At 40.7% G+C, this 21292-nt stretch overlaps 1 protein-coding gene across 1 annotated transcript in view; it reads left to right on the forward strand.

Moving 5' to 3' along the window:
• LOC126458086 (WD repeat and HMG-box DNA-binding protein 1) overlaps window positions 1-14888 on the forward strand; it is a 219437-nt gene extending 204549 nt beyond the window's left edge. Inside the window, exon 19 of the mRNA XM_050094903.1 lies at window positions 12388-14888. Coding sequence (XP_049950860.1) covers window positions 12388-12534 — 147 coding nt within the window. The 3' untranslated portion in view covers window positions 12535-14888. The remainder of the gene's footprint in view (window positions 1-12387) is intronic.
• The last annotated feature ends 6404 nt before the right edge of the window (window positions 14889-21292 follow it).

Consider the following 21292-nt stretch of genomic DNA (forward strand, 5'->3'; position numbering starts at 1 on the left):
TGTCAGTAGTGATATAGAACAGACAGCTGAACCTCGCCAGCCAGATCAATGTGAAAGTGGTGGCTAGTGCATCTGTGTAGATGTTGTCTGTAGCTACTGCCTCAGGCCATCATATATACTACCAATCATTTTGAGTATATAACGTGGACCATCTGACAGAGGAAGTAGTCCTACCATGTCAAGCTGAATGTGCGTGAAGTGTGAAGAAGCATCTGAGAACTATCTGATTAGGGAATGAACTTGCCAAGTGACTTTGCAAAGTTGGCAATGCTTTCAAGTTCTCATCCACTCGTGGCAGTCTCTTCCTGTCCATGGCCACACGAACTGCCGAGATACTTGCTTGAATATTGTTCAGACTCCACGGTGACAAAGATTATGTAAGGCCTCAAACACTAGACAGCAAAAGGCAACAGGGATGAAAGGTTGCGATCTGCCATGTAATGCCTCACAATATAATGTCATGTTCTTGCTGGGCTTCTCAACTAGCTATAACTTAAGTTCTGCAGTGTCATTGTGCAATAAGGTATGCAGTTTGGGATCTTCTTGTTGCGACTTGACAAGCACCATCATGTTCACAGGCCGTGGGACACTGGCCATTCGAGAGACAGTCCACATCACATAAATGATGCCTGATATTGGCGCATGCCCATACTGTACTGGCTAATGAATTCCAATTGGATTTACTGCCATGGGGAACAAGTGTTGCTGTTTTCCCCGATGGCATTTGCTAAGGTCCAGCATTCGGTGTATATCACGAACCCTCTCACCTCAACCTCATCCTACAGTCAGACGTACTTGATTGCTTGGTATATGGTTTAAAGTTCCCAATCCTATGTGCTCCATCTTTACAGGGAAGGTGATAGCTTGTGTGAAAAATTAGCCAGAAGCTGCCATGCCTTGTCCAACCATTGGTGGAAGTCTGCACCAATGGCTGGCTGACTGGCATCTACCATTACTGCCAGTGGAGCTTGGGGCGTGTCGGCACTGCTGCTTGCGGTACCTCTTTTTGGCTGCTTTAAAAGCCTCATTTGTCCCCTCGGTCCAATGCACAGCAGAACTGCTCTTAACTTTGGAACCAGTCTGTTCTTCAGTGCATGGTAAATGCCTGCATTAAAAATTGAGCTTTCCTAAGTAACTGCGTAGCTCTGTTATTGTAGACTGTTTAGGTATTTGCAATATGGCTTCAACATTCACAATGAATGGTAATGAGCCTGCTGAAGCTATTCGATGACCCAGGAATTCAACTTCTGGTTGTCCAGACACTCATTTCACCTTGTTCAACGCCGCGCTGTACTTCTTGAAACACTCAAAAACTACTTTCAAGTGCTGATGATGTTTATCTGTGGACAGAAAGTATACTAACATGTTGTCCAATTAGGCAAAACAAAAGGTTAATGTGTGCAAGACAAAGTCGGTAAACCATTGCCAGGTTTGTGCATCATTACGTAGGCCAATCTCATAAACTTACTCACATACAACCCAGATGGTGTAGTAATTGCGGTCTTCAGAATGTCCTCAGTTGCCATGTGTTCTTGAACGTGGAATGTGTTGGTTGACGTTCGTAAGAAGCTGGAAATCACCCTGGCTACTGTCAAACAAGTGGCAGCTGCTGCGTGTTGTTGTGTTGGAAGCACTCCCGAGAGTCATGTACCTGTGGTACTGGTACCAAGGGTACCTCAAGTATTATTTGCTCTTGTGGATCCTGTCTCCTTAGCAGAAAGTACGGTATCTGTCATTATTCATCCACTTGACTGCAAGTGATATTTCAGTGGTAAATCTGGGCACCCTGTACAGGGTGGATGGGGACCAAGAAGGACTCAGGGTGTTGTACTGATCCCCCAACTGACAAGTTTGAGATGCTGTCTTTCACTGAAACCAAGCCAGTGGGGCTCACTTCACCTGTTTTGAGGAAACCTTTTTTGTCCAGTGTCAAGAGAAGGCAAATGCTAAAGGTTAGGTATCTATGATTTTTCGGAAGTTTAAACATACGGTGGATGAAAAGGTACCCCTTTAGAAAATTGCAGCAAGGGGCAGGAAAGCACACAAGGCGCACTCAGTGTGTATGCTTGGGGGCCTAATTCAACATGTTGAAGAGGCTATTCCAGCAGCTGTTGAGGGAACAGGATGCAACCACCTACAGAGTGTGGCTGGAACAAATTATGCCAGTTGTCTGGGCCCTGAGGTCATACTCGGTCATTCCAGTGACTAGCAGATACGGTTCAGAAGACCAGTCTTACACACATGGAGTTTCAATGAAGCTCACAATTTGCAGCATTGTCCCCAGAATTGATCATGGCCCTTTGGTTCTGAGTCTAGTGGATGGATTGAATCAGAGACTTTGAAATTCTGTGACAAGCTAGGCTTCAACTTCCTGGACTTGGGCCATAGTATTGATAATTGTAGCCCCCCCCCCCCCCCCCCTAAATGGGTCACGTGTGCAATACACATCAGAGGCTGCTACTCAGGTAGCTGACTATATGTGACTATATGTGAAGTGCACACAGGGTTGTTTTTTTAGATTAGGCGACTCTCCATCCAATCCAGATAACGATAGCTATAAGAAACCCAGTTGTATAAGTGTAAGATAAAAAGAAATACCTCCCACTTGTGGGAGTATTAAAATCCTATTGGTTAACTGCTGAAGCACTCGCAACAAAGTGCCAGAGTTTGAAATGCTCCTGAAAAGCAGTGTAGCTCACATAATACTGGGTACAGAAAGCTGATTGAAACCTGAAATTGATAGCAGTGAGAGTTCTGAGGAAGATAAAATTGTATATTGAAAGGAATGGGAAATGGAGGTGGTGTATTTGTTGCAGCAGACAAGAGACACAAATCCATCATGATAGAAATTAAAGCTGCATGTGAGATTGTTTGGGCAAAAGTTAGTATCAAGGATGGGTATAAAATGATAATTTGTCCTTCTATCACCCACCAGATTCATCTCCTGATGTAACCGAAAACTTCAGACAAAACTTCAATTCCCCAGTCATACTGTAATCATTGGTGGAGACTTTAATCGTCCAACAACCAAATTCACAGTTTTGTCATTGGTGGCTGTGATAAGACATTCTGTGAAACATTACTAAATGCCTTCTCTGAAAACTACCTAGAGTAGATAGTTTGGAACACCATTCACAATGGAAATACACCAAAGAGCCAAATAATAAACTGCTACACCTGCCTAATATTGTGTAAGGCCCCTGCAGGCATGCATAAGTGCTGCAACACAATGTGGCATGGACTCAACTAATGTCTGAAGTAGTGTTGGAAGGAATTGACACCATGAATCCTGCAGGGCTGTCCATAAATCCGTAAGAGTACGAGGGGGTGGAGATCTCTTCTGAACAGCACGTTGCAAGGCATTCTAGACATGCTCAATAATGTTCATGTCTGGCGAGTTTGGTGGCCAGCGGAAATGTTTAAACTGTTAAGAGTGTTCCTTGTGCCACTCTGTAGCAATGTTGGGGGGGGGGGGGGGGTCCATGGATTCATGAGGCTGTCTCCATACCTGTACACACCCATCCACTCAATGCAATTTGAAGTGAGACTTGTCTGACCAGGTAACATGTTTCCAGCAGTCCAATGTCGGTGTTGACGGGCCCAGACGAGGTGAAAAGCTTTCTGTCGTACAGTCATCAACGGTAGATGAGTAGGCCTTTGAGTCCGAAAGCCCATATCGATGATGTTTCATTGAATGGTTCACACGCCGACACTTGTTGATGGCCCAGCATTGAAATCTGCATTGAAGGTTGCACTTCTGTCACCTTGAACGATTCTCTTCAGTCTTCGTTGGTCCCGTTCTTGCAGGATCGTTTCTGACCGCAGTGAAATTGGAGATTTGACGTTTTATCAGATTCCTGATATTCACGGTACACTCATGAAATAGTGGTACAGGAAAATCCCCACTTCCTGCGTACTTCTGAGATGCTGTGTCCCATCACTCAAGTGCCGACTATAACACCATGTTCAAACTCGCTTAAATCGTGATAACATGCCATTGTAGCAGCAGTAACTGATCTAACAACTGTGCCATACACTTGTTGCCTTATATAAGCATTACCGACCATAGCCCCGTATTATACCTGTTTACATACCTCTGTATTTGAATACGCATACCTGTACTAGTTTCTTTGGCACTTCAGTGTATGTTGGATTTAATGGCAACAAACAGATCTGATGTATTTTAGGATGTCCACATTGAGAATGGTATCAGTGACCATGATGTGGTTGTGGCAACAATGATTACCAAAGAATAAAGGACAACTAAGACAAGCAGAAAGATATGTATGTTCAGAAAACTTGGTAAAAATCAGTAGTGTCAAATCTCAATGAGGAACTTGAAACATTGTGCACAGGACAGGAGCTTGTAGAGGAACTATGGCTCAAGTTTAGAAGAATAATTGACCTTGCACTGGAAAGATATGTATCCAGTAGAACAGTTCATAATGAGAGAGACCCTCTGTGGTATACAGTCACTGTGAAGAAACTTCTAAAGAAACAGGGATTACGGCATGCTACGTGTAAAACAAAGCATAGGACTATAGATAGAGAGATGCTGTATGAAATGTGTTTATCTGTCAAGAGAGTAATGCATGAAGGTTCAGTGATTACCATAGCAGAATATTGTGAAGTGATATTTCACAGAACACAAAGAAATTCTGGTCGTATGGAAAGGCTGTTGGAGGCACCAAAGTTAAGTGTCTAGTCTGTAGCGAATGAAGCAGGAACTGAAATTTAGGGTAGCAAACAAAAAGCTGAAATTCTTAACTCAGTTTTAGATTGTCCCTTTGCAAAGGAAAACTCAAGTGAATTGCCCCAATTGAATCCTTGTACCACTGGAGAAATGAGTGAAATAAGTATTAGTATCAATGGTTTCCCCCCATGAACCATGGACCTTGCCATTGGTGGAGAGGCTTGCGTGCTCTGCAACACAGATAGCTGTACCATTGGTGCAACCACAATGGAGGGGTATCTGTTAAGAGACCAGACAAACATGTGGTTCCTGAAGAGGGGCACCAGCCTCTTCAGTAGTTGCAGGGGCAACAGTGTGGATGATTGACTGATCTGACCTTGTAACATAAACCAAAATGGCCTTGCTGTGCTGGTACTGCGAATGGCTAAAAGCAAGGGGAAACTAAAGCTGTAATTTTTCCCGAGGGCATACAGCATTACTGTATGGTTAAATAATGATGTCGTCCTCTTGAGTAAAATATTCCGGAGGTAAAATAGTCCCCGATTCGGATCTCTGGGCGGGGACTACTCAGGAGGACGTCGTTGTCAGGAGAAACACAACTGGCATTCTATGGATCAGAGCATGCAAAGTGAGATCCCGTAATCGGGTAGGTAGGTTAGAAAATTTATAAAGGGGAATGGCTTGGTTAAAGTTAGATATAGTGGGGAATTAGTGAAGTTCGGTGGCAGGAGGAACACGACTTCTGTTCAGGTGAATACAGGGTTATAAATACAAAAGCAAATAGGGGTAATGCAGGAGTAGGTTTAATAATGAATAAAAAAAATAGGAGCTCGAGTAAGCTACTACAAACAGCATAGTGAATGCATTATTGTAGCCAAGATAGACACGAAGCCCACACCTAAAACCACAGTACCAGTTCATATGCCAACTAGCTCTGCAGATGATGAAGAGATTGAAGAAATTTGTGATGAGATAAAAGAAATTATTCAGATAGTGAAGGGAGACAAAAATTTAATAATCATGGGGGACTGCAATTCAATTGTAGAAAAAGGAAGAGAAGGAAAAGTAGTAGGTGATTAGGGAGTGGGGGTAAGAATGAAAGAGAAAGCCGCCTGCTAGAATTTTGCACAGAGAATAACATAATCATAGCTAAACGTGGTTTAAGAATCATATGTTGGTTATGAACTATAGATTAAAACTGCAAAAACATGGGAATTTAAAGAGATGGGACTTGGATAAAACAAAAGAACCAGAGGTCGTAGAGAGTTTCAGAGAGAGCATTAAGGAATAATTGACAAGAACAGGGGGAAAGAAATGCAGTAGAAGAAGAATGGGTAGCTTTGAGAGATGAAATAGTGAAGGCAGGAGAGGATCAAAGAGGTAAAAAGATGAGGGCTAGTAGTAATCCTTGGGTAACAGAAGAGATATTGAATTTAATTGATGAAAGGAGAAAATATAAAAATGCAGCAAATGAAGCAGGCAAAAAGGAATGCAAACGTCTCAAAAATGAGATCGACAGGAAGTGCAAAATTGCTAAGCAGGGATGGCTAGAGGACAAATGTAAGGATGTAGAGGCATATATCACTAGGGGTAACATAGATACTGCATACAGGAAAATTAAGAGAGACCTTTGGAGAAAAGAGAACCGCTTGTACGAATATCAAAAGCTCAGATGGAAAACCAGTTCTAAGCAAAGAAGGGAAAGCAGAAAGGTGGAAGGAGTATATAGAGCGTCTATATAAGGGCGATGTACTTGAGGGCAATATTATGGAAATGGAAGAGGATGTAGATGAAGATGAAATGGGAGATATGATACTGCATGAAGGATTTGACAGAGAAGTGAAAGATGTATGTTGAAACAAGGCCCCGGGAGTAGACAACATTCCATTAGAACTACTGATAGCCTTGGGAGAGTCAGCCCTGTATGACCTGGTGAGCAAGATGTATGAGACAGGTGAAATATCCTCAGACTTCAAGAAGAATATAATATTTCCAATCGCAAAGAAAACAGGTGTTGACAGGTGTGAAAATTACGGAACTATCAGTTTAATAATTCGTGGCTGCGAAATACTAACACGAAGTCGACTTGGGGAAGATAAGTTTGGATTCTGTAGAAATATTGGAACACATGAGGTAGCACTGACCCTATGAATTATCTTAGAAGATGGATTAAGGAAAGGCAAACCTACATTTCAGGCATTTTTAGACTTAGAGAAAGCTTTTGACAATTTTGACTGGAATACTCTCTTTCAAATCCTGAAGGTGGCAGGGGTAAAATACAGGGAGCAAAAGGCTATTTACAGTTTGAACAGAAACCAGGTGGCAGTTATAAGAGTCGAGGGACATGAAAGGGAATTAGTGGTTGGGAAGGGACTGAGACAGGGTTGTCTATCCCCGATGTTATTCAGTCTGTATATTGAGCAAGCAGTAAAGGAAACAAAAGAAAAATTTGGGATAGGAATTACAATCCATGGAGGAGAAATAAAAACTTTGAGGTTTGCTGATGACATTGCATTTCTGTTGGAGACAGCAAAGAATCTGGAAGAGCAGAAAAAACGAGGATAATGGAGTGTAGTCAAATTAAATCAGGTGGTGCTGAGGGAATTAGATTAGGAAATGAGACACTTAAAGTAGTGAATGAATTTTGCTATTTGGGAAGCAAAATAACTGATGATGGTCGAAGTAGAGACGATATAAAATGTAGACTGGCAATGGCAAGGAAAATTTTGTGGAAGAAGAGAAATTTGTTAACATCAAGTATAGGTTTAAGTGTCAGGAAGTCTCTTCTGAAAGTATGGACAATAAATACTTTAGACATGAAGAGAATAGAAGCTTTCGAAATGCGGTGTTACAGAAGAATGCTGAAAATTATATGGGTAAATCACGCAACTAAAGAGGAGGTAATGAACAGATTTTTGGGAGAAGAGGAATTTGTGGCACAACTTGACTAGAAGAAGGGATCGGTTGTTAGGGCATGTTCTGAGGCATCAAGGGATCACCAATTTAGTATTGGAGGGCAGAGTGGAGGGTAAAGATCATAGAGGGAGACTAAGAGATGAATATACTAAGCTGATTCAGAAGGATGTAGGTTGCAGTAGTTACTTGGAGGTGAAGTAGCTTGCACAGGACGGAGTAGCATGGGAACTGCATCACACCAGTCTCAGGACTGAAGACGACGACAACAACAACAACAACAACAACAACAACAATGGTTGTGAGAAACAGCTGAAAACACCAAAACTGATAAAATCTCCAGATTCCATACTGAATTTGCGGCTGAGTTAGCCCCTCGTTAACTATAATGTATCATAGATCCCTCGAACAAAAAACCATACTCATTAGTTGCAAAGAAAACACGGATCACACATGTCTACAAGAAGGGCAGTAGAAGTGATCCGCAAAACTATCATCCAGTATCATTGACACCGATTTGTTGTAGAATCTTGGATTATATTCTGAGCTCAAAAGTAATGAGTTTTCTCGAACAGAATGACCTCCTCCAAGCCAACCAGCATTGATTCCGAAAAAATCAGTCATGTGAATGCCAACTCGCACATTTCTCTTGTGAGATACTGAAAGCTTTGGATCAAGGCAATATTTCGGAAAAGTGTTTGACTCAATACCCCACCTACACTTATTGTCAGAAGTATGATCATATGAGGTATCAAGTGAAATTAATGACTGGAATGAGGGCTTTTTGGTAGTAAGGATGCAGTATGTTATCTTGGATGTGAAGTCATCGTCAGACGTAGAAGTAACTTCGGATGTGCTCCAGGGAAGTGTGTTAGGACCATTGCTGTTTATGTTTCTGTTAATGACCTTGCAGACAGTGTTAATAGTAACCACAGGCTTTTTGCAGATGATGCAGTTATCTATAGTGAAGTACTGTTTGAAAGAAGCTGCAAAAATCTCAATAAGCTTTCTAAGTGGTGCCAGTTTCGAAGTGGTGTAAAGATTGACAGCTTGCTTTAAATGTTCAAAAATGTAAAATTGTGCACTTCACAAAACAGAAAAACATAGTATCCTATGACTATAATACCAGTGAGTCACTGTTAGACTCAGCCAACCGGGTGTAACATTTTGTAGGAATATGAAAGGGAATGATAACATATGCTCAGTCATGGGTAAATCAGTTGGTTGACTTCGGTTTGTTGGTAGAATACTGGGGAAGTGCAATCAGTCTACAAAGGAGATTGCTTACAAATCACCTTTGCGATCCGGTTCTGGATTGTTGCTGAAGTGTGTAGGACGAGCACCAAATAGGACTGACGGGATGTAGAACGTGCACTGAGATGGGTAGTATGAATAATCAAAGGTTTGTTTGATCTGTGGGAAAGTGTCACAGACATTCTGTATAAACTGAACTGGCAGTCTCTTGAAGATAGATGTAAACTAGCCTGAGAAAATCTACTAACAAAATTTCTCGCATAGGAATTCTGAGGACAATATTAGAATAGTTACCGCTTGCATGGAGGCTTTCAAATAATTATTCCTCCTGTGATCCATATGTGAATGGAACATGCAGTTCACAGTGGTTTGCGGAGTATAGATGCAGGTATAGAATTTAGGTATATGCCTTTGCACAATCTGTAACATTGTATCTAATGGGTCTGTGCAGCCATGATTATAATCTCCTAATAGTAGCACTGGCTAGCGATCAGGGACAGTTCGCGAGTTGAGTGCTCTGTAATCACCACACAGACACCAGGCATCTCCTTTTTTGGGTAGTAAATTCAACGCAGGTTCCCATGGGTTGCTGGAAGTTCGGATCATGCCTTCTCGCAACATCATCTTCTAAGCTGGCAAGGCACAGGCAGTCGGACCGTGGGTTTTACACAATTGACCATATTGTACAAAACTTGCTGTGGCGTGCCTGAAGGTCTTGTTAAGCTTGGGAACTTACACAGTAGTGGGCAGTACCCTTTGTCCGCAATCTGTATGACCTTGATGTCATACATTCTAACACTGTGATGACACCCAGTGGCTGTAAGTCTGGTAATATTGTCCACAACGCGGGTATTTGCTAGGTCCGACAGGAGCTGGTAGTGAGCTAGGAAACTAGTCCCTATAATTGCCTTCAGCCACATCCACTACAATAAAATCCCATGTGAATTGACAGTGGAGTCCCAAATTCAACTCTTCATGCCATGTGCCAAATGTCGCAATTGCTGAATTATTTGCCGCAGACAAGATAAACAAAGTATACAGTAGGCAACATCGCAGTGACGTTCTGGGCAGGATACTAAGGTTGGACCTTGTGTCTGTTAACAGGACTTCTGGTCTGATACCCTGTTGGTAATGTATAGGTGCCAGGATGTAGTTGGGCAGTTGGTGGAGCCTACAGCTGACCACCGTTTGCATTTGGGCAGGCACAGAGGCTAGTGTACTTTTTCTTTGGTACTAGCAAGTGGATGGAGAAGCATCTGATCGCTTGTGACTATGTCCTCTGTATCGACTAAGACCTCCTTGCGACACCCGTGTGCCAGTCTCTGTGCTCGATGCATCAACTTTGGCAGACAGAGCATCATCATCTGCATGTGAGATGGAAGGGTCATGGATGCATCACTACCATACATTGTCACAGCACTAATCTGTTGGTTCAGAGCTATGACTTCTAGGATGCGGTCAGCCAGTTCCACAGTAGCGTCCAGGGCATCTCTGTCTGTAACACGATTGCCTTCACTTCTGACGGCAGACAGGTACTCCAAAGAGTGTGCAGGAGATTGTCAGACACTGTTCCAATGTCCACCTTGCCGCAAAGGTGACTCAGGTACTGGGACAGTTTTTGTCACCTATGTCGTGCCTGATATGGTCTTGCTGTGACTCTGTGAATAAGCTCAGTCTTTAATCTTTCATAGGCACTCTCAGCTGGTGAGCTATGATCATACCCTGAACATTGAAAGCATAGTGCTGATCGAGCTGACTCACTATCAGTGCAAATTTAGTTGCTCCTGCTGTAATTCCAGCATAGCAAAAGTTGACCTTGACCTGGGCAAACCAGTGAACTGGATTATGTGGCGAAGACCGTGGGAGACGAATCACCAGTGCATTACAGCAGGCAATTCCATCCAGTAATCAGTATTATTGCGGGACCAGTCTTTTCAGCATTGACCACATCGAGGTCGCCACTGATGGGAGTACTAGATTGTGTAGTGCCAGCCATACTTAATAAGTGCTCAGTCACTTGCTGAGAATAGCCTTGAACAGTTTTTTTTAATGCAGAATAACAGAAAGAAAAAATCAGTTGCTATAGGCTACTTGTCAGTATGCACCAAGAAAAGAACAGAATAAACATGTAGTAAATGAATTACAATTCCAAGGAGTAAGTAATAAACATTAACACAATGCTCCAAGCAGCAGACACAAACTTGGCGGTTGATGCCATTAATTTGATACCTCACATTCCTTCAATTTGTGCAACAACTGCATCTCTGGATGGCAGGAACAGAACTAAAGTAAGTGACCACAGCAGGAAACATGTGTAGCGATTGCTACAGGATTGTTACCACTTCATATTCCATGGAATCATTTTAGGGGGACGGTTTCTAAATCTTTGAATGAAGATTCTCATATGTTTTTTCTCTTCAGTGAAGAAAAACATTCAAGAAGGCAACCTTGTTTTTTAATATATTGTAAAAGAAGATTGTGCTAAATGATATTTCATAATTATATTGATGATTTTAACCATAATATTGCCTTAATATCATGTGGTAAATGCCCTTTCTTTCTTCTTCTCCTCCTCCTCCTCCTCCCTTTTTTCATGTGTTTGAGATACAATCAGCAAATGTTATGTGAAGGTTTGGAGGGTCTTGCAGGGGCGCATGAATCTGTCAAGAGGCGATGTAAAAGTTCTCTGCCACGTTGGTAATTCTTATTCATGTTCAACTGCTGCCACCCCCCTCCCCCCAACTTGCAAGTGGTCCATTATACAGTCCACTTCTATACCCAGTTTGTTAAGATGCTTGACTAAAATCCACTGTCTCTTAGGCTGTGCCTCCTGGCCCAGCTCAGAATTTTCATGTCTTTCAGAGTTCCCCCTGTGTGTAGACACACAAGATTTAACATCACAGGAATGGCACAATTGCTAAGGAACTGAGGTGGAGGGATTTGGCTGATCTATATGTAAAGTGTTCAACATTTAGGAAGGGACATAGTGACTTCAAGAATTTGGCTTGAGCCACTTGTGTGCCAGTTTTAACAATTAATTCATCTACTCATGGACGGCAGGGTACTCAAGTTTAATTCCTGTTCTTAGCACAGATAAATAAGTTTCATGTAAGGCCAAAAACTTATTTTCCTCTCCAATTCATTGAGACATCACATTGTTAGTATATTAGTTTCATGCACTTTTACATAATGATTGCTCATAGTGGAGACAGTACCTTCCTACTACACATTTATCATACGACACTGTTCTTGTTCAACATCTTAATAGAATATGAGTGATTGTATACATATTAATGAGTCTTATTTTTCAGTGAGTGGCTTTTTTTTTCTGTAAGCAACATTTGTGTGAGAGTATATTAAACACTGTTAAATGTTAATTCCATTCTTAATTTGGGAGAACGTTCTTGACTTCTTGAGCTGTTTCTTTAACTGATCATAGTCTTCTCCTGTCATGCGTTTTATCCTAAATATTGTGTTTGCAGGAGATGTCCTGAATAATTATGTATGTTTTCCATGTGCTTTTGCAGGCAGCTAGCAAGTCTGACTACTCTGAAAGTGCAGAAGTCGGAAGTGAAAGTAAAAAGAGAAAGGCCCAGGAGGAGGCAGGATCACAAGACAAAGTGGCAAAAATACTATCATCAGACATTGCACAGTTTGCTTTCAAGAAGTCATAATGGTTTCTCATAGCACATTTTTTTAATCATTGTGTATATATCTTGAAATGTCCTTGTATCAGGGATGTTTACTGCCCGCTCTTTCGACACTGTTGAATCAACAGATTTTTCATATTTCACTTGAAAAGAGGACATTGATGAACTTTTGTACCAAGATATTTTTTATGCGAAGAAAGAATGAAAGTGACACTTGAGAAAATTAATTGTAGTTTCTATCATGACAACAAAAATGCTAACAGTATGGCAATATAATGTGTCTTTAGTAATATTGTGGACAGTTTTATCCCCAGTATCATGAAATTTAAAGTTGCTTTAAAGCACAGATTTATGTCTCTAGAAAATTTTAAGAGTTAAATATGGGAGACTGGCACTTCCTTATAATGCTTTACAGCACTTGACTGATCTTCACAAGACATACTGGATGACATTGAGCAGCATGCAACAATGAAGGTTTCTAGTCATTCCTTCACATTTTGTGTTCTATAGGAAATTTTAATGTAACTATTAATATAGTCTGACTTTCTTTGTGTCTTTATAAGAAATTATATTAATAGCACATTTGTACTGTTGGGAATGTTATCAATAAAGGTGAAAGTAGATTAAAAAATTAGTAGCACTCAGGGAATAATCTACTGCAGGAAAGCCCAAGTTTCTATTTTCAGAACGTGCACCTCATAAATTTATATAAATGGTCAAATAAGTATTTTACTTCCTAATGTTGGTAAATACAGGATGGAATAATGTCAGTATTATGAAAAGGATAGTTGCTACTCTCTCCGTATAGCAGAGATGCTAGTCACAGATGGACACAACAAAAAGACTGTCAGAATGTAAGCTTTCGGCCAACAAGGCTTCATTGTGCGCGCCCACACACACACACACACACACACACACACACACACACAGAGAGAGAGAGAGAGAGAGAGAGAGAGAGACTGGTTGGTTTTGTGTGTGTGTGTGTGTGTGTGTGTGTGTGTGTGTGTGTGTGTGTTTTTTACCGATGAAGGCCTTGTTGGCTGAAAGCTTACTTTCTTACAGTTCTTTTTTTAGTTTAATTTTATAATATTTTTTATTTTTTTAATCTAGCATATCCACTATATGATGAGTAGCAACTATCCTTTTCATAATATTGACACTACTTGTCTGACATGTTACATAAAGAATTTTGAACACCAGTTTACATCACAAGTGCCTGCAGTGCAAAATTTCATCACCTACCAAATTCAAGTAATACAAATCACCTGTCTGATGGAGGAGATCTCAGTCATTGACTGTAGGCATCGAGCAAAATTACATATCTGAGTTAAAAGATGATAAAGTGTGCAAAGAATTTTGGTCACCTGTGAAACATGGAGTATACAGTAATGCCAAATTCCACCAAACTTAATATGGAGTGGTAATTTAAAAGACATGGAGAGAAGAAAAGTTTTATCTGTTGTACTTGTTGGCTGTAAATATGGAATGTAATTGTCAAACTTTTTATGTACTGATTAGGTTACAGTGGTTCTTAATTTATATGACACCCACTTTTGTAGTGCCTTGTTTTAATGTAACACCCTGAAAAAATTAGTTAGCGTTGCATTCAACATCTCATAAATGATTAATAAATTGTGTTCTGAGAAAAAATTTCTTTTAATATAAATTCTAATTTTAGAGTAGGAAATTGAATTCTCTTGTATGCAAACCGTGCTAAACAAATTAATGTGAAGCATCAATAAACTGTACTTTCACGAATTTAATCTACGGTATGCTCCTGCTTTCTTTTCATAGAATAGCAGTCATTTAAAAAATATCATTAATATCCTGCCACATGCATCTTCCAAAACTGAATACAAAATCTCTCAGTTGTTGGACCTTTTTTCCCTACTTGAGAGGTTTGAGCTATTTTATTTTTATATCCGCCTAAAGTTTTTGTGGCAAAATGTGTTCTTGCTCTCAAAGTAACAAGCAAAAACAAGTAATTTGATGCTACAGTGCAAGAATGTGATTTTAATCTGTCTCATCTCACTGTGAAACCTTTACAGTTACTGTTATTCCTAGTGTTACATCAAACTGTATGCCGTTGTGCGTGATCAGTAACAATGTAGTAGCAGTGCCGAAAGAAGTTGCTGACAATATCTTATTTCAAAATTTCTGTGAAAATGTCATAATAATATCCAACAGTATCTGTGACTGTCACCATTTGGTACTAAACTGCATTTAAATTGAAAGATAAAATAGAAGTGACCAACAGTATTTCATATATTGTAAAACATCTGTGCCCACATTAGCAACATTTTGTAGTCACTTGAGAAACAAAATTTGAATTGTTGTTGTAAACTTTGACAAAACGTTACATTATGTGGTTGTAAAGAATGTTGTGAAAAGTTGTTATTCTTGTAGGGTTTCTTTTATTAAAAAAGATAGAAAGCCTAACCTCCATGACTTGTTCTGTTATTTGACCATTTCTGCACTTCTGTTCATTCTCATAAAACAAAAAGGACCACATATTCATTTTGTGTGTGCATGTGTGAGAGAGAGAGAGAGAGAGGAGGGATGGGGATAGAAAATGTTATACCCTAAATTTATAAGTCCAGAGGAATAAGAATTCATTATAAATTACTCATAAAGCATTCATAACTTGTCTGTTTTATTTAACTTTCATTGGTGTCGAATAGTTTTATGCAGAGAAAATTAGTGGTTGATGAAGCTCTCATACACAGATCAGCTTCTACAGAAAACAGAATTGACAGGAACGGACTCTTGCTATCTGTCTGTGAAGGCTCAACCAGGATTCGTACACACACACACACACACACACACACACACACACACACACACACACACACCAGCCACAATATTATGACCACTGACCTACTATCGATATAAACCTTTCCAGGCAAGGAATGACTGTTAGTCAGACGCACATACAGTGGATGTAGTATCGATGAGCGCACTGTCCATGTGTAGAATGGGGAAGGCCCACGATCGATCCGAATTTGACCAAGGGCAGATTGAGATATCCCAGAGGCTTCGCATGAGCATTTTGGAAACTACAGGACTTGTCGGGTGTTCGAGGGGTGCTGTGGTGAGTGTCTTCCATACATAGTGAAACCATTTCCATATGTGGGGTTGTATGGCCACCTCTCATTACAGATGTCAGACATAGTAGGCTGGGTAGACTGGTAAAACAGGACAGGCAGCAAATTGTGGTGGAGCTAACATCAGACTTCAATGCTAGCCAGAGTACAAATGTGTCTGAAAACAAAGTGCATCGAACACTCCTAACGATGGACTTCTGCAGCCAATGACCCATACATGTGCCAATGTTAACACCACAACATCAGCAACTACAACCAAAATGAGCATGTGATCATCAGCACTGGACGTTGGCGCAGCGGCAGAGCATTGCATGGTCTGATGAATCCTGTTACTTTCTTCATCATGCCAATGAAAGGGCGCGTACCTGTCATCTTTCAGGGGAACCTCTCTTTGACACCTGTACTGTGGGACGGAGACAAGCTGGTGGCGGCTCCATTATGCTCTGGGCAACATTCATGTGGGCATTCCTGGTTCCAGTGGAGCTCGTGCAAGGCACAGTGATGATTAAGGAGTATTGTACACTGGTTGCAGACCACGTACACCCCTTCATGATGATCATGTTTCCTGAGGGCAGTGTCATTTCCCAATGAGATAATAAGCAATGTCACAAGGCAAGGAATGTGATGGAGTGGTTCGAGGAACACAGTGGTGACTTCCAGTTAATGTGCTGTTCTCCCCCCCCCCCCCCCCCCACACACACACACACACACACACACACACACACACACACACACACACACGACTCGCCAGATATGAACCGGATCACACACATCTGGGATGTTATTGAACGTGGTGTTCGAGCTCATTGCCCCCCCCCCCCCCCCCTGAAATTGTTGGGAATTAAGTGACTTGTTTGTGCAATGACTTATCAAAGCCTCATTGCTTCCATGCCACAACACATCACTGGTGTTATCTGTGCCAAAGGTGGATATACCAGCTATTAGGTAGGTGGTCATAGTGTTCTGGCTGATCAGTGCATATTGTTTACAGTGACCTTCAATGATACCTCGAACATAAGACAAAGGGCCAGTAGGACCCTGTAGAATGCATGGCTCTGGGTGCCATTTAACTGAAACTTGTTGAACAGGGTTCATAGAAAATGTGGCATGTCTGCATCCAAAGGTGTCATATGTTAATCATAAAGGCAGTAGTGAAAGAAAAAGAAACCTTCACAGGAGGGAGTGCTGATCACCAGGTGTGATCATCGTGATGTATAATAATGTAATGTAGCAGACCAGGAAACAGTACTATGAAATTATCTAAGATGGGACTGAGGATCATCCTGATGCACTGGCTATGTGTAAAACACACAGTTCATACAGGGTGTTTCAAAAATGACCGGTATATTTGAAACGGCAATAAAAACTAAACGAGCAGCGATAGAAATACACCGTTTGTTGCAATATGCTTGGGACAACAGTACATTTTCAGGCGGACAAACTTTAGAAATTACAGTAGTTACAATTTTCAACAACAGATGACGCTGCAAGTGATGTGAAAGATATAGAAGACAACGCAGTCTGTGGGTGCGCCATTCTGTACGTCGTCTTTCTGCTGTAAGCGTGTGCTGTTCACAACGTGCAAGTGTGCTGTAGACAACATGGTTTATTCCTTAGAACAGAGGATTTTTCTGGTGTTGGAATTCCACCGCCTAGAACACAGTGTTGTTGCAACAAGACGAAGTTTTCAATGGAGGTTTAATGTAACCAAAGGACCGAAAAGCGATACAATAAAGGATCTGTTTGAAAAATTTCAACGGACTGGGAATGTGACGGATGAACGTGCTGGAAAGGTGGGGCGACCGCGTACGGCAACCACAGAGGGCAACGCGCAGCTAGTGCAGCAGGTGATCCAACAGTGGCCTCGGGTTTCCGTTCGCCGTGTTGCAGCTGCGGTCCAAATGACGCCAACGTCCACGTATCGTCTCATGCGTCAGAGTTTACACCTCTATCCATACAAAATTCAAACGCGGCAACCCCTCAGCGCTGCTACCATTGCTGCACGAGAGACATTCGCTAACGATATAGTGCACAGGATTGATGACGGCGATATGCATGTGGGCAGCATTTGGTTTACTGACGATGCTTATTTTTACCTGGCGCATATGGGGAACCGAAAAGCCCCATGTTGCAGTCCCATCGTCCCTGCATCCTCTAAAAGTACTGGTCTGGGCCGCCATTTCTTCCAAAGGAATCATTGGCCCATTTTTCAGATCCGAAACGATTACTGCATCACGCTATCTGGACATTCTTCGTGAATTTGTGGCGGTACAAACTGCCTCAGACGACACTGCGAACACCTCGTGGTTTATGCAAGATGGTGCCCGGCCACATCGCACGGCCGACGTCTTTAATTTCCTGAATGAATATTGCGATGATCATGTGATTGCTGTGGGCTATCCGAAACATACAGGAGACGGTGTGGATTGGCCTCCCTATTCGCCAGACATGAACCCCTGTGACTTCTTTCTGTGGGGACACTTGAAAGACCAGGTGTACCGCCAGAATCCAGAAACAATTGAACAGCTGAAGCAGTTCATCTCATCTGCATGTGAAGCCATTCCGCCAGACACGTTGTCAAAGGTTTCGGGTAATTTCATTCAGAGACTACGCCATATTATTGCTACGCATGGTGGATATGTGGAAAATATCGTACTATAGAGTTTCCCAGACCGCAGCGCCATCTGTTGTTGAAAATTGTAACTACTGTAATTTCGAAAGTTTGTCTGCCTGAAAATGTACTGTTGTCCCAAGCATATTGCAACAAACGGTGTATTTGTATCGCTGCTTGTTTAGTTTTTATTGCCGTTTCAAATATACCGGTCATTTTTGAAACACCCTGTAGATAACTGATACCATGTTGAATCTTGTGTCCATTTGGATATGATCTTATAATTACTTTATGGTCGAACTGGCTAGTACTTGGCTTTCAAATAATTCTTGTACGTACATTTACTTTCATAGAAAATCGGCATGCCACCAGTTGCTGAAATCGCTTTTCTAATTTGATTACTCTCGTAATGATAGGTCAATAATGTTCAATACTAAATTCAGATTTTGTAAAAATATTAACTCATAAAATGATTTAGTAATTAAAATGAGATTAATATTTTTTGAAATTAATTGTTTGTTATGTCAGGAACGAAATTTTATACATAAAAGCATATTTAGCTATTATTTAAAGTGTGTAAATAAAATTTCTGTTTGTTGTGAATCATTTTTTAATATCTGACCATATGTAAAAGTATAATTTTAATCATTAGTTTAATCACGTTGAAGAACTAACAATGCATGAAAAACATATCAGTTATTGTATGATGTAAATAAGCTAGTGACAGAGTCTTGTTCCAGTTTTTGTGTTGCTCGGTATCAGTTATAACTACTGCTGATTTTCTAAAAGAAAGTGAAGTGGTGCTCTGAGTGACCTGTTGCCAATGTCTGACATTTTCAAATTATTGCTGTAAGAAATTACAAGATGTGGAACAATTTCAATACTATTGTACAGGTCAGTATTCTGGTCATGTTTCATAAAGGCTGTGAGATTGGCTGCCATGACACCTAAAAGGAAGACCAAAATTACTTCCTTTTGCTAATAGTGTCATTGATATGTAATTTTTCTGCCTTTTAATATAAAGAAAATGCAGCTACCTGCCCCGCCCCCCCTCCCGCCACCCCCACCCCCTCAAAAGACTCACAACGTTAGAGGGACACATCCATGAACGTACCCTGGAGACTCAGCACTGGTTTTAACAGTGTTTCAGTTTTATTGAAGATTTTAGTATCAGTCTGTGTGGAAGTTTGTACAAAGTTACAAATTCTGTTGCTGGAGAAGTTTAAGAAGAAAAAACGACATTAGATGATAACACTCATCTGGTTATTACACTTTATTACAAAAGGACCACACAGGCATAGTTCAGCTATACTTGCCAGATACTGATGTGGTTGTATAGTTATGCATTATCATTCATTGCTTTTGGCTCTTGACGATGTTCATTGGAAATGTATTCCGATAAAATCAACTGCAGTATTTTTAAAACTAACATGAATGTAAATTATTTCTCATATAGCAATGAATGTTAAAATCACACTTTCCACCTATTACAGCATCAACTGTCTGCACTAATTCTGATTGTAAGATGCTATTCTAATGTTTAATTCCCTGTAAAAACATAGACTTGTACTGAACATAATTTGTTTGTAACATTAATGTCAGAATCATTCAACACAGTAGAGCTGTCGGCTGACACAGTAGGATTGTATTCATTTAATCTTTCTTTACATGCAGAAAACGATGTCAGCTGCTTCTTTAGTCTCCCCTGCAACTTCTAAGTGCTGAAATTCTAATAATAAAAATCATATCATTGTTAGTGATAGTTACCCTGCAGTAGAAGGCATCTATCTACCCTTAATTTTTCAAACTGCTTGATCATGTATCATGAAACATTCAACAAATGATGTGTACGTTTGCTAGAAAAGGAACTAGTGCTCAAAAGTTAGTGTGAATGCTTTTTTTCTGTTATGGGTTTCCATGCTGCACTATCTTTCCTGTATTTTAAGCAATGTATGTTACTGTGGCTCAATAAATGTTATGTTTGATAAATAATTAATTAGTGCTCTACATTGAAGTAATACTCTGACTGAAACATTACGAGTTTGATCCCTAGTCGCCCCCAGGATTTTTTGCCACATAACACTTCTTTCACTTCTTGGCAGTATTCGGTAATGTGAAAAATGCTAGCTTGCTCCATGGTTCAGTGAACACATTAAACTGCAATTCTCTTTATAACTGGCTGTGTCAGTCAGTTCAGAGGTCATAGGAGTACTACCTTCAAGAGGACCATTCCTAATAACGCACCATGGTGTTCAAAACAACCTTCAGGGTATTCCATTTTATTTGAATGAGAGTATAATAAATGTAATGTAGATGAATGTTAGTACATGGCCCAGTTCAACTGACCTCTGCATTTGGCAGCATTTCCTCCTCTCCTGCCATCAGTCAACATGCAGAAGCACTGGGTGTAGCTAGGCAAAGATAAGAATGCAGTCAGTAGAGGCTAATTTACAATACTTTTCTCAGTTGTATGAAGACAAAACTCTACCATCTGGTGAGCAAGATGTATGAGACAGGCAAAATACCCTCAGACTTCAAGAAGAATATAATAATTCCAATCGCAAAGAAAGCAGGTGTTGACAGATGTGAAAATTACCGAACTATCAGTTTAATAAGTCACAGCTGCAAAATATTAATGCGAATTCTTTACAGACGAATGGAAAAACTGGTAGAAGCGGACCTCGGGGAAGATCAGTGTGGATTCCGTAGAAATGTTGGAACACTTGAGGCAATACTAACCTTACGACTTATCTTAGAAGAAAGATTAACAAAAGGCAAACCTACGTTTCTAGCATTTGTAGACTTAGAGAAAGCTTTTGACAATGTTAACTGGAATACTCTCTTTCAAATTCTGAAGGTGGCAGGGGTAAAATACAGGGAACGAAAGGCTATTTACAATTTGTACAGGAACCAGATGGCAGTTATAAGAGTCGAGGGGCATGAAAGGGAAGCAGTGGTTGGGAAAGGAGTGAGACAGGGCTGTAGCCTCCCCCCGATGTTATTCAATCTGTATATTGAGCAAGCAGTAAAAGAAACAAAAGAAAAATTCGGAGTAGGTATTAAAATT

Source organism: Schistocerca serialis, chromosome 2 (assembly GCF_023864345.2).
Source record: "Schistocerca serialis cubense isolate TAMUIC-IGC-003099 chromosome 2, iqSchSeri2.2, whole genome shotgun sequence".
In the NCBI taxonomy this organism is placed as follows: Eukaryota; Metazoa; Arthropoda; class Insecta; order Orthoptera; family Acrididae; genus Schistocerca; species Schistocerca serialis.